This window comes from Meles meles, chromosome 14, assembly GCF_922984935.1.
Source record: "Meles meles chromosome 14, mMelMel3.1 paternal haplotype, whole genome shotgun sequence".
In the NCBI taxonomy this organism is placed as follows: Eukaryota; Metazoa; Chordata; class Mammalia; order Carnivora; family Mustelidae; genus Meles; species Meles meles.
This window is the reverse complement of record NC_060079.1, coordinates 22984972-22998969: the sequence shown is the minus strand read 5'-3', so window position 1 is coordinate 22998969 and position 13998 is coordinate 22984972. Positions and strand designations below refer to the sequence as shown.

The following is a 13998-nucleotide window of genomic DNA, read 5'->3' as shown; positions in this document are numbered from 1 at the left end:
TTATTTATCTATTTATTTGAGAGAGATAGTGCACACGAGCAGGGGGACAGGCAGAGGGAGAGAGAGAATCAACTCCCCCCTGGAAAGAGAGGCTGCCCGACCAACCTTGGGGTTTGATCTCAGGACCCTGGGATCATGATCTGAGCCGAAGGCAGATACTTAACCAACTGATACACTCAGGTGCTCCAAGCCCATGTATTTTCTTAAATGATTCACCAAGTACCCTAAATCTCATTCTCTTTGTATTGGAAATACAGCTACCTTCCAAGACTATTGCAATGATTAACTGAGAAAATACAAAGTCTTTTGTAATGTTCTATGTAATGTATTATTGTTATTATTATTATTATTATTCATGCTGGCTAAATACCAAGAAATATGAGTAGAAGGTACTTCTTACATTTCTTTTCCAACCCTATGGTTTACTTCTGACCAGACCAGAGCCTTGGCCAAGGTCATACATTTAGTAAGGGACAAAGCAGCCTAAAAGCCTTCCAGCTCACAGTGTGGCTTCATGGTACGTGTTTCTAATGCAGAGACAACAGGGTGCAGCAGAGCAGTGGGTGTGGGATGAGGCTGGGGACAGGGGAGGAGCAGGACCCCGGGAACACCTCCCTCGGCCATTGTCAGCCCTGAACACAGACCAGTTCTCTGCAGAAGGGGACTGTCTGCCTCACCCTGCATCTCCTCCCTCCCAGCTGCAGGAAGCCTCCCAGCCTCCATGTGGCCAGCTGTGGTTACGCTCCTCCTGCTTCACTCTTGCCTCCATGGAGGACAGGGCGACCTCCGCGAGGACCTGACCTTGCTGAAGACCGAGCTTGCGCTTCGCCTCTACCAGGACGCGGCAGCCCCTAGAAATGGAACCAACGTTGTCATTTCTCCTGCCGGCGTGTCCCTCCCACTGGAGATCCTGCAGTTTGGAGCCCAAGGGAACACCGGCCAGCAGCTGGTACAGGTGCTGGGCTACACTGTCCATGGTAAGAGGGCTGCTCACGCTCCCGTTCACTCTGCTGCTCCCACTCCCCCTCCCGCTCAGGCTCCCTCAGGAGGTGGGGTATCTCTGAATCCAGCGGCTGGCACCAGATGACTGCCAGTAGACAAAGGTGACCGTAGGCGGCCTTCAAACTTTGGATCACGATCCCCTTGATGATCTTTGAGTTTCCATTCTAACCTCAAGTTTCATGGCGATTTTTCAATTTCATTTCACTGGCCCTTCTGCAGAGCCTACCAAGTGCCAGGAAGTGTCCAAAAACCTTGTAATTTAATGTAATTTAATTAATTGTCACAACATAATTGTCATCATCGGTTCTGATGCTCAGAGAAACCATATACAATTGCTAAACCTTGAGAGAAATTCTAAATCATGCCTATTTGAGAGTTGAGCAAACAGACACCGAGAGCTTCAGCCACTTGCCCAAGGTCACACATCTAGTAAGTAGCACACTTGAGACTCAAGCCCAAGTTGTCTGGTTCCAGAGCCCCTGCCCTTGACCCAGCTGCTTTCATAACCCTGTGATTTCTAGCCAGTGCCACCGCTGCCAACATACCCCTGTGATTACAGAGTCTGGAGCAGCTCTGCCGGCAGCGGCCCAAGGCTTGTGAACGCCTGGTCAACCACAGCTAGCCTGCATTCAGCGCCTCTGGCTGCATGGCTGGCCCCGGGGCCCAGCCACCAGCCCCATGCTAAACACAGACTCTCATGCACATAGCTTTGGCTTCCCCATCTTGCAATAAGGTAGCAATAAAAAAGGATGGGGGTTGCAACTGCATAAATTAATATCTTCCAGAGAGTATAAGAACTAATACCCACACAGACTGGGTGAGAGCTTCCCTGGAGCTCGAACCTGGAGGTGGCAAGTGAAGGTTAACCCTGAAGATGCCGGGCCACAAGGCACCAGCTGTACATCCCATCCCCCTCCATCCATGCCCTGTCCCCTGCCAAAACCACTCTCATGATGCTGCCGGTCAGCTTCATTTTTCTCAACGAGAGTATCACAGAAATGTACATCCCCACAGACCATTCTTCAGCCACGTTAGATTCAGTACAAGGCAATCCATCAAGTCCCCCTGAGCGCCTGTTGCAGGTGCTGTGCTAGGATCTCAGCATCCAGAGACACAAGGAAAACTCTGAACACCAGTGGCTCAGTCTCATAGGAAGGACGCACACAGAAACACCGCTCTATGCAGGGCAGTGAGTGTATTTATCTGAAGTAAGTTAGTACAGGGGAGGGAAGCATTTAGCCCACTGGCAAGTCAGGAAGGCCCCCCAGAAGACATGGAGTCTGAGCGGAGTTATGCAGAATAAATAGGCATGTGTAAGAGAGACAGGCATTTCAGCCTTAAAACAGAGCCTCACGGGGCGCCTGCGTGGCTCAGTGGGTTAAACCTCTGCTTTCAGCTCAGGTCATGATCTCAGGGTCCTGGGATGGAGCCCCACATTGGGCTCTCTGCTCAGCGGGGAGCCTGCTTCCCCCCTCCCCCGACTGCCTCTCAGCCTACTTGTGATCTCTGTCAAATAAATAAATAAATAATCTAAAAAAAAAAAAAACAAAAAAAACAGAGCCTCAACAAAAGTCAGGATTCGGGGACAGAGAGAAATGCAAGTGTAGGTCTCCTGCAGGGAAAGGGAACTGATTACAGTTCTTTCTCTGTTATCAGGTACAGTCAGGGTCCCTGGCTAATCAAATATGATGATTAACAGGATTTCCGTGGACCCCATTTGAGAATTATCAAATGTCAGGAACACTTAGTGGTCCAACCCTGTGGACCATAATCCCACCCTTTTTCTTACTCATAAACTGCTTTATTTTCTTACAGATTCATGGTTAATTATCAACAGGGGTGTGCCACTTCTAGGGTTGCAGTTAATCGAATACCCCTGTGCTTTGGTTTGTCCCAACCTAGCTCAGAGAACCATGTGCACTGTTTAAAATAACCTGTCAGCGCCCGGACCCAGGTTTCCTTTTAAAAGTCAAGGCAGACCCAAAAAATGTATAAAAAGCAGCATCAGGCACTTTCCAGGGTCTTGGGGCATTGTTCCTGTCTAATCAACAGAAAGACCTCTCCACGTTTGCAGTGGGGCACGTCAGCATTGTCTTGTTCTCCCTGCGTTTCCAGCCAATACGTGACCACCGGGAGCTTTGCTAGGATTCCCACCTGCTGGTCAGACAGCACGGCGTGAGACTCAGAACGGACACCAGCGGTCTCCCTAAAGACCACCTTTGTAACACACAGTTTCCTGATGTTCCAAGTTTGAGGGCGTTCTGGTGCTTTTCTAGGTAAACTGATAAAGGATACTTTACAGCTTTCTATTAAGCACAAGAATAATGCCCAGAACCGAAGCCTCAGAAATGAAGGCAGCCTGGCTCTTGGGAAAAAATTCTGTGTGATGATGGTATGGATTTCACTTTTCCAGTCATTATACCGTTCGAGCCCCATAGAAACCGCATAGATTAATAATCCCCATCTTACAAATGAAACAAGGGTTAACGATTTGGCAAGCCTCGGCAGGCGGCAGGGCCAGAATTCTACTCCCAGCGTCTCAGACCCCAAATCCCATGTTCTTGCCACAGGTGCACGAAGACATGAGTGCCTGGCCTTTTCTTTTTTAACCAGAGATATCCCCACTATTCTCTCAACCCATCCAAACCTTTTGACTCCATTCTCAACTTAGCCCTCTTGTAATTCTCTAGCAAGTAAAACATTAGCATCACTAAGTTTGTAGTTTGAGAATTTTATATTCATTAACCTTACAGAGTCAGGTCCCACCAGATTCCGTGTCGCCTTCGGGAAGTTCAGTTCAGCAAATTGACTCAAAAGGAAGGCACTCTCCACCCTGGCCTCACAAATGAGCTAAAAGGCTCATCCGTAGCAAGAGAAATTCATGAGAATATGCCATGTCTTCTTCTAGCATGTTCCTCCCACTCTGTGGCCGTCTGGGAGCCCCTCTCTTCAATCGCACCACCCTCACTCCATTCCTGATCTAAGACTGTGCCCAAAGCTTTCCTTCCTTCAGTCCGCTCCCCTCCCACATCCTTCTGTGAGATCTACCTAGCCTGCCCCCCAGCAAGAAGGATGCTCTCTGGATGAGGAGGGAGAGGGATGAAGCCAGCAGGAACGCAATCCTCTCTCAAAGACTGCCAGGGAGGAGCAGCTCCTCCTGGCTCAAATCTTCAGTCCTTCTGGGCCCCGTCATGGCCAAGGGCCTGGGAAACTCACAGTAACACAGCCAACCAGGAGGCTTTGTGCTGCAGAGCGCCGTAGAGAAAGGGACCTCTCTGGAGCAGAGCAGAGGGTCCTGTCCTTCACCGACGGGCAGCGGGGTGCTGAAGGGCCCCCTCCCACCACACGGTGACACTGAGCAAGCTTATCCGTTTGTCTGGGCCCAGCTCCTTTGTCTAGAAATGGGGATCACAATAGCAGTGAAGTCACAGGCTCGCTGAGAGGATTCAGTGGGATGGTGAACGTTGCCCTGAGTCTGTGAACACCGTCAGCGGCTCTCACACCGGAGACGTAAATTCCAGCAGCATCTAGAAAAGCCCGTCTCATGTGCAAACGGGCAGTCTCAGGTGGAGAAAAGCTTTCTCCAGCCAATTTGCACTGCTCCTTTAACGTTTCCGGATAAAAGAACATCTGGTCTCTGGGCTCGGATTGGGTGAGAGGACAGAGAACAGGTCACACTACACTGTGGACCAGTGAAGTGTCTCACATTGTCTCACATTGTCCCTGCAGAACAACGTTTTACAGGGACATGGTTTTATAAATACACGTGACCTCCTTCAGTGAGGAAAATCTGGCAGTAAGTATTTTTTCCATTCATTTCTTTTTTCATTGAAATAAGAACCCTGTGGGGCTCCTGGGTGGCTCAGTTGGTTAAGCGACTGCCTTCAGCTCAGGTCATGATCCTGGAGTCCCAGGATCAGCAGGGAGTCTGCTTCTCCCTCCTACCATTCTCCTTCTCATGCTCTCTCTCTCATTCTCTGTCTCTCAAATAAATAAATAAAATATTTTTAAAAATAAAATGAAATAAGAGCCCTGGAGTTAGGCTGCAATTCACAAGATATATAAGCCAAGTCACAGTTACGGATTCTAAGAAGTAGCTTTGCTCATGAAAGTTTTCTGGGTAAGTGAGATCTGTCCGCAGCAGTGATCTGTAGGCCTGTGGCAGAGGCCCTGGCCAGGGTGTATTCTGGGTCCTGTGCGCCTCCAGAGAACTTTGGCCGAGCAACTTGAGGAGTTTGCTGCCCTCCCCTGGCCTGGCCTCTGACATATAGCAGGTGGTAGAGTGGAGGGACCCCAAGCTACGTCAGAGACTCCTTCCAACATGTGCCCTAGGGGAGCCAGGACAGGGCAGTGCAGGAGAAAGGGGTAACCCAGGGCCAGGTTGTGGATAGCCACAGGGCTGTGCCTAAGAAGAAGGGAAGGCAAATGGGACAAGGAAAGGGCTTTGTTCCAGAAGCAGCCTCAGGATGGGGACCTGACTGCTGGCAAAGTCCAGCTTCCATGTGTCTGGGGCAGCCCCGGATACTCAGCTGTGCTCTGACTCACCAGTGGGTGAGATGCCCCGCTCCAGCTCCGGAGTCTCTCCTAGGGGAGACTAAAAGCCACAGCCTGGGAATATCGTGAAAAAGAAATCCGCTATTGGTTATGGAGAGAAAGAAGCAATCTCCTGTGTAAATCATAAATAAATAGAAGTCCAGCCACCATCTAAGTAGGTGGAAACTATCGACTCTCACAAGTGCTAATTATGTCCTAAATGTTCTTGCAGGTTCTTGCTGACATTAATAGTTCCAGCTGTCCACTGGTTCTTTTTTTTTTTTTTTTAAGATTTTATTTATTTATTTGACAGACAGAGATCACAAGTAGGGAGAGAGGCAGTCAGAGAGAGAGAGAGGAGGAAGCAGACTCCCCGCTAAGCAGAGAGCCCGATGCGGGGCTCGATCCCAGGACCCTGGGATCATGACCTGATTGAAAGGCAGAGGCTTTAACCCACTGAGCCACCCAGGCGCCCCTGTCCACTGGTTCTTAGGGAGATGGGGATGGGAGGCGTTCTTACCTTTCCACTGTGTTTCTCACATCGAAAGCATCATTCTAGGGGCACCTGGGTGGCTCAGAGGGTTAAAGCCTCTGCCTTCAGCTCACATCATGATCTCAGGGTCCTGGGATCAAGCCCCGCATCGGGCTCTCTGCTCGGCGGGGAGCCTGCTTCCCTTCCTCTCTCTCTGCCTGCCTCTCTGCCTGCTTGTGATCTCTGTCTGTCAAATGAATAAATAAAATCTTTTTTTTTTTTAAATGCATCATTCTAAAAGAGGCCACATCTAAACATCCCTCTGACTTACGACATGCAGTCGCGAGAATGGATGTAAGGCCCTGTACAAGATACATGAACAATTCGACATCGTGGCCACTGTCTGTCATTGTTATTTATGACGCTCCCGCTAATCGACTGACTTCTTAAATATTTGAAGCCCCACCGCCCTGCACATCAGACCAGCAGCTTTCCCAGCCCTCTGTACTCTCATGATGTCTGCTCAACGTGTCTGACTCAAAAAGTTAGGGAGGGAGAGTCTCTGGGGTGTTGGTAGTGATTTTCTATTTGACTTGATCCCGGTTTGATTTCTCACACATCTTGCATGGCTTCCCCCCTTCCCCCAGCTTTTCGTCTGTGGATCCAGGCCAATTCCTGGGCAATTTAGTCATGACTTATGCAAATAGACTGTAATTGGTAGATGAGCCTGTGAGACGAGAGTGGGGTTGCTGAGGCCCCACTTCCGTGCACTGCATAAAGAAAGATGGTGTAACTCCTTACCTACACTCACCGCTGTCCATTTCTCCCAACACCTTTTTCCCAGACCGAAGGGTGAAAGAGATCTTACGCACTGCTTACACCACACTGCCCACCTCCGGCCAAGGCACCAGGATGGAGCTGGCCTGCACCCTTTTTGTGCAAGCCGGAACGCCAGTCTCCCCCTGCTTTGTGGAGCAGATCTCCCGGTGGGCCAACAGCAGCGTGGAGCCAGTCCACCTCAGTGAATCCAGCGGCACCGGCATGCAGGCCAAGGAATGGGCCTCCAGGAAGATCGCAGGTAAAAGAAACCATTCACCTCGGTGAGGCTGATGTCGGAGGGCTATGAACACAGGTACCAGGCCTTGCTGGTCAGAAGCCACATGGATGGATACTCAGGTCACCCTCGATTGCAACAGAAGTTTGTTCTCCTGGGAGACCCTACCCTTAAATGACATGCTCTATGAAGCAAGCAAGCTGACATTTGGCCTCCTTCTGCTTATCTCCCCATAAGCACACGCAGAAGGGAGCTCTTCAGAGCCTCCTACCTCCAGGGGAGCCCTGCAGGCTTTGCTGTATGCACCCGTTCTCTGAGGTGAATCCTTGACCATCTCCCCCCCACCCCAGCTCTGCTATCATCTACAATTAATTTCTGTGACAGCAAAATAAAGTAGGAGCCAAAAAAGTTCTTGGAATTCAAGCGAAGAAAAAGTTACATGTAATAAGATATGGGGCTCCAATGTCTTCAAGAAATGTTATCGAAGGAAAACACTTAGAAATAACCTAACTGCCCAGAAGTTGGGGATAATTCCATGAATTATAGGACCTACATATCATGCAATTGGAATTAGCAAAGATGGTGAAAATTAGTACACTTACTGAGGATCCGTTTACTGATTTAACACTTTTCTAAGTGCACTGTGTTCGTTATCTCTGCTTATCCTCATAGCAATCCCAGGAGATAGGTGCTGTTCTTGCCCCTAGTTTACAGGTAGAGGGACTGAGGCACAGAGCCAGGATCCCAGCCCAGGCCGTCTGCCTCTAGCATTCCTGATAATTACAAGGGTTACACAGAAATAGGGAGAATGTTCAAGATATATCAATTTATCAATAACTCCCCCTCTGTCAGTTTTCTTCAGTGCTTCCCAACGTCTTTTCAGTGTACTTAAAAGTGTTTAATTCACTATGCTGTGGGGTGGGGGTGGGACAAGACCACACAGCTGCGGTCAGCCCCCCGGTGATTGTCCCCCATGGAAAAGGGCGGGCCAGGGAAGAGCCTGGAGTCTGGGGCCGGGCTGCTTGGGTTCAAATCCAAGGTCTCTGTCTTGAGCAGCTGGGTGGTTTGTGGCTTGGCCACTCACACATATGTGACCTGGGACAACTTCTCCAGGCTTCGGTGCCCCCTCTATAAAACTGGGAATAACAATTGAATTGATGGGAGGTGTCGGTGAGGGTTTGTTAAAGCATTTCAAACAGAGCACAATATCTGTTTTTATTAATAAAGGGCCGAGGCAACAGCCATCGCGGAGCCTGCTGTCTTCTCTCCGGTAATGCATGGAGTTTGAAGACTGTGCCCTGGATGTTACTGTCTAAGCAAGACTCTGCCAGGGATGAGTCCCAGCAGCAGGGGTGGGGGGGGGGGGGTTAGGTGGGCGGGAAGAGGAGGGGGGTACACCATGCAGCAGCCCAGCCACAGCACCCAGTGCGCCTCCCAGGCCCACTGGGCAGTATGTACCTAAGGCCCCTGGGAAATGCCCAGCCAGGACCAACGGGAACCTCCAACCTGCTTTGCAAAGGATAAAAGCATGGTCTTCAGCAACAGCTAGTTACAACTCCTGTAATCCCCCAACTAATGATACTGACAAGCAGGCCACAAACCCAAGCTCAGGGATGCCCTGGAACCCGCTGGGACAGGTACGCCGGTCTCAGCAACACCATCACTCTCTCGCTTGCAGGTGATGACCCAGGTGGTCCAACGTGGGAGCATGGTGGCGGGGCAGGCCTGGCCCAGCTTGCACTAGTGAGCACCATGTCCTTCCAAAGTACTTGGCGGCAGAGATTCTCCTCTAGGGACACCCAGCTCCTGCCTTTCACCAGCGCCCAGGGCCTCGTCCTCCAGGTCCCCATGATGTACCAAATGGCCGAGGTCAACTACGGTGAGCTCCTTCCCCACCAGCAGGGCCATCTTCCATGAGAGGAACACGGAAGTAATATGGGCGGGGAGAGGAGGGCAGTAGGTGATCTAGAAGGAGCCGCAGTGTTTCTCTGCCTTCCCTCCGCGGTGAGGTGTGTGCGGAGTGAGGAGAGCCCAGGGGGCTGGAAAACCCAGAGAGGACAGTGAGGAAGCAGGGGGTGGGGGGAGACGACCTAATTTCACGCTGCACAGCCCCGGCAGGCACCCGCCCTGGCAGGCACCCCCATAAAATGAAGAGCCGTTCACGGTTTGGTGCTGACATAATGCAGAAGATTGAGAGTTCAGTCTAGAAAGCTCTCTTGAGCGCCACCCCCACCCCCACCGTGGACCTGACATCTATCACCCCGCCCTGCTGGGATGGTCACTCATTCCAGCCCACTGGGGTGCAGGTGCCGACCCAGTGCCAGGAGCCCCCCCCACCCCCGCCACAGGCTGGCTCCTGCGGATGTCTCCATGGAGTCCCAGCAAGGCAAGGTCAGAAGACAAGGGACCCAGCTGCCTGTCCGCACACACCTCTCTCCCAGCCCTCATTTGCAGGCTCAGCCCTTCCAACTCTGGGACTAATTCTGTTCCCATTCAGGGAAAAGCCAGTGAGACAGTGTTTTAGGAACTCTGGCGTTTAGAAAACTTGCTGTCATCCTGCTTCAATTCCATGCAGGAAGCTTTGTGAGTGCTCGTCACAATTTAATCATTTGTTTATTCATCCAGTAATTATTAACTGAGGTCAAGTAAGGTGAGAGCGGAAAGAACGTCAACCAGATAAGTAAATATGTATTTATGACTATTATAGTTCTTGTTCCCAAAGTTTTCCCCATTGCTGCTGTGACCCATGCTGGTTGATCTGATTGTCTGCTGCATAAAATTTCCCAATTTTATGGGTTTAGAGCTTTTGTTGATAGAACGATCTAGCACGAAGGGCCTGGGTCCCCACATGGCCACAAATGGCCAGGATTGGAATGGCTTCCCCTTTAAGACAGGGCACCTGGGTGGCTCAGTGCCTTAAGCATCTGCCTTCAACTCGGGTTATGATCCCAGGGTTCAGGGATCAACCCCCACATCAGGCTCCCTGCTGGGGAGTGTTTTTCCCTCTCCCTTCTCCCGTTCATGCTCTCTCTCATTTGTTCTCTCCCTGAAATAAATAAAGTCTTAAAAAAAAAAAAAAGAATTTAAAAAACAAACAAAAAAGACAGTAGATGGCTCTCTCATGTGCCATCATCCCCACCGGACCCAGACACTGCAGGCCCCGTGACTCAAGACCTACAAGAGTATCCTGGAAATTCTAGGTCTTAAGATCAGAAAAGGTGACAGTCTTTGGCCTCAACGGCTTCTGGAGGGTGACACAGACACCTATTAGTAAAGTGTATTGTTTCCCGCTCTGTGAGATGGCCCTTCCCCAGTTCCTGGGACGGAACTAATCCCCGCCCCCCCCCGAACCCCCAGGTCAGTTCCAGGACCCTGCAGGCCACCAGGTGAGGGTGCTAGAGCTGCCTTACCTGGGAAGTACAGTGAGTCTGCTCCTGGTTCTGCCACGTGACAAAGACACCCCACTGAGCCTCATTGAGCCACACCTCACAGCCACCATTCTCCACGTCTGGACCTCCAGCCTCAGGAGAGCCAGAATGGATGTGTTCCTGCCCAGGTGAGTGGCCGCCTCGTCCTAACAGGATGCTCTGCATTAGAGAACCCAGGTGGTCTGACTCTGGAGTCTGTCCTTAACCATTGGGACCACTTGTCTAGTGTACCCCTAGAGGTTAGGAACAAGGAGGAGCGACCCTAGAGTTGGGGTCCAGGTCAGAGTTTCTGCTGACTAGCTCATGATGCGGATAGAACAGACTTAATTTCCTGGGGTCTTCTCAAGAGAAGATACTCTGCCTTTACTGGGCCAGAGTGGAGGCCCCAGGCTTCATGCTACAACCAGTTCTCTGAGCAGGGAAAGAAGAACAGTACAGTTACCTTGGAGGAAGTTGCCCCAAATCTTACCACATCCTAAGAGTATACAACTGTCATTTTCCCAAAACCAAAGATGCAAGATAGTTTATGTCATTGAGCAAATGCCAATATAATTCTGATCGGAAGGCAAATTAAGGTGTAAAAAAATGCAAGACTTGTAGTCTCTGTGCTGAAGGTTCTCCTTCTCTCTCAATAGAGTTGAGCCTTTCTTTAAGAAAACCCAATAGGTACAAATACAAATTGTTAAAAAGTTAAATGATGGTTCTAGATTTTGCTTTTCCAAAGCTCATTACTTGACAAAGAATTCCGTATTGAAATTCTTTCAATGATGAGCTTCTCTGGTACATTTGGGAAATCAAAGTGAACTTGTAGACCAGCATCAAACAAGGACTGTTGTCCGAGGGCTTGGGATACAGATTCTTCATGCTCCTTCCTGCTGGCCACTTTGGCCTTCTCTGCTGTCCAGGCCCTCAGCACCACTGGGCCTGTGGTCTTGGCAGTGCTCCTTCGAGGAGTTAAAAATAAGCCCAGACTCTGAAATAAAAACACACAAAGAGATATCCAGTGAGTTAAGCCAAGGTCTAAAGTGGGATCTGGCATAACCAGGGAAGAAGGTGAACATAAATCTAAGAGAAAGCCTGTGTCTCTCCAAACCAAATATCTGGACCCCAAATGAAAGCAGAAAGACAGGATGACAGCAGATCTCCAGCAGGGAACAGAAGCAACCCTAGTATTTCTGTTCTGTTTGAGAGAAGCTCAGAGAAGGAAGAGGCGCTTTTGATGTAAAAAGTGGACAGTGCAACCCGGTGCAGGAATCTGTCAGTCTCTTCAGAATGAGGGGACAGATGGCTGTCCTCATCCTGGAGCGGCTGCTGTGAGGAATAAGCCCTAGCAAGATGCCCAGCTCCTTTAAGAGGCCTCCACTGTCTGATTCCACCTTCAGAATGATCTGAAACACCCCAAAGACAGGGACAGGATGGGGCTGCAGAGATCATAACAACACGCAATATGAATTAACACTTGACCTTGTCCCGATAGATTTCTTTTTTATCTCCCTTAGACTACGGAGTCTGCCATCCAGAAGGTTTTAGGAAAATGAGGCTGTTTCACAAGCAAAATTCACCAAGTAAAGAAACAACTTCAAACCCTTGAAGGAATACATAGAGAAAGAATTAAAACAAGGTTTTAGGTCTAAATTTGGGTACAAAACGTTGGACCATGGTAGACACAAATCATGTTTTGGACAAGAACGTACCTCTAGTTCTGCAGATCATTGATTCATCATTTAACATGATCTGCTTTATAGCCAGCCTGCATTTTCCATGTAGCAAGAGCAAAAACTTCCGCACCCTGTGGGTAGCAATGCAAAAATCGTGTGGCATTGAGGTATGCCTTGGGGTTAAACATCCCCAAACAGTGTAGTAGTAGATTCTGGATGAATGATGATGTCTAGCTTCCAAAGTAATATTTTATTTATGAAGAAATAAAATAAAATGTATAGGGACAATTAGTCTTCATTAGGGATATTAGTTAACCAAAAGAATAATCAAGAAAGCCAACAAGTGCTAACAAAGGTCATTTATATCCATAATAATGTAATGCCCCACAAAAGACTAATAATGTCAAATATATATTTGTTTAATGAGTACAACATTTGGTTATTAGATCGACATAGTAGGAAGCTAAACATGAGCATTTCTTTTCTGACAATAGAAGTGACATAGTGTTTTTTTATTGAATATAATTAACATACGGTGTTACAGTTTCAGGTGTATAGTGTAATGAATCACAAATTCTATACATTATTCAGTGTTCATCATCAAAAATGTACTTTTAATCCCCATCACTTATTTCACCCACCCTCCACCCACCTCCCCTCTGGCAACCACCAGTTTTTTCTCTGTATTTAAGAGTCTGGGGTTTTTTGTATGCATCTCATTTTCTCTTTGTTTCTTATAAGTATTTTAAAAATCCACCAGATCTTGTATATTCAGAAGTTTTGGCCTTCCTTTCAAAGGGCTACTAATCATCGTCATGTGTGGATTATGCTTTTCTATGGGTGTTTTCTTTTTTTTTTCTTTTAAGGTATATTTATTTATTTATTTATTTGACAGAGAGAGAGAGAGATCACAAGCAGACAGAGAGGCAGGTAGAGGGGGAAAGGGAGAAGAAGGCTCCCCACTGACCAGAGAGCCAGATGAGGGGCTCGATCCCAGGACCCTGAGATCATGACCTGAGCCAAAGGCAGAGGCTTAACCCAGTGAGCCACACAGGTGCCCTCTTTCTTTTTTAACAAATTAAGATATAATTCACCTAACCATAAAATTCATTCTTTTAAAGCATACAATTCAGAGGTTTTTAGTATATTGGCAAAGCTGTGCAACCATCAGCACTATTTAATTTCAGAACATTTTCATCACCTCTAAAGGAAACTGTGCCCATTAGTAGTCCCTCCACGTTCCTTCTCCTCACTAGTGTCCTAGGCAACCACTAATCTACTTCCATTCTCAATGGACTTGTCTGTTCCATACATTTCATATAAATGAAATTGTACAACATGTAGCCTTCTACATCTGGCTGCTCTCACTGAGCATAATGTTTTCAAGGTTCATCCTTGTCGCAGTGGTACATCAGTACTTCATTCTTTTTTATGATGGAATAATTTCCTATCGAATGGATCTTCAACGTTTTGCTTTATCCATTCATTGGTCTATAGACATGTAAGTGCCAGGAAACTTTTGGCATGTTTTTACTTTTTGGCTTCTGAAATACATTGATGTGCACATTTTTGTGTGGGTATAGGTTCTCAGGTTTCTTGGTTATATACCTAGGAATGGAAATACCGAGTCTTGTGTTAACTCTACATTTTACACCTTGAGGACCTACCAGTTTTCCAAGGGGCTATACCACTTTACATTCCCACCAGCAATCTATGAGCTTCCAGTTTTTCCATACTCTTGTCAACACTTGTTATCGTCCATCCTTTTTGATAAGTCCCTCTTCATGTGGGATGTGTGGCAGTACAGAGTTTCAGTTTGGTTTGATGAAAGTTTCAGAGTGAATAGTGGTG

At 48.3% G+C, this 13998-nt stretch overlaps 2 protein-coding genes across 3 annotated transcripts in view; one reads left to right on the top strand and one right to left on the bottom strand.

Annotated features, from left to right (window-relative positions):
- The first annotated feature begins 600 nt into the window (after nt 1-600).
- Nucleotides 601-13998, top strand: part of SERPINE3 (serpin family E member 3) — a 32448-nt gene continuing 19050 nt past the window's right edge. The window contains exons 1-4 of the mRNA XM_046028168.1: nt 601-977; nt 6852-7085; nt 8740-8940; nt 10419-10617. Coding sequence (XP_045884124.1) covers nt 722-977; nt 6852-7085; nt 8740-8940; nt 10419-10617 — 890 coding nt within the window. The 5' untranslated portion in view covers nt 601-721. The remainder of the gene's footprint in view (nt 978-6851; nt 7086-8739; nt 8941-10418; nt 10618-13998) is intronic.
- Nucleotides 11237-13998, bottom strand: part of INTS6 (integrator complex subunit 6) — a 110572-nt gene continuing 107810 nt past the window's right edge. Inside the window, exon 22 of one of the 2 annotated variants that reach the window (XR_006821478.1) lies at nt 11237-11462. The gene's annotated coding sequence lies outside the window, so the exon portion shown is untranslated. The remainder of the gene's footprint in view (nt 11463-13998) is intronic. The other variant, XR_006821479.1, reaches the window with a different exon arrangement.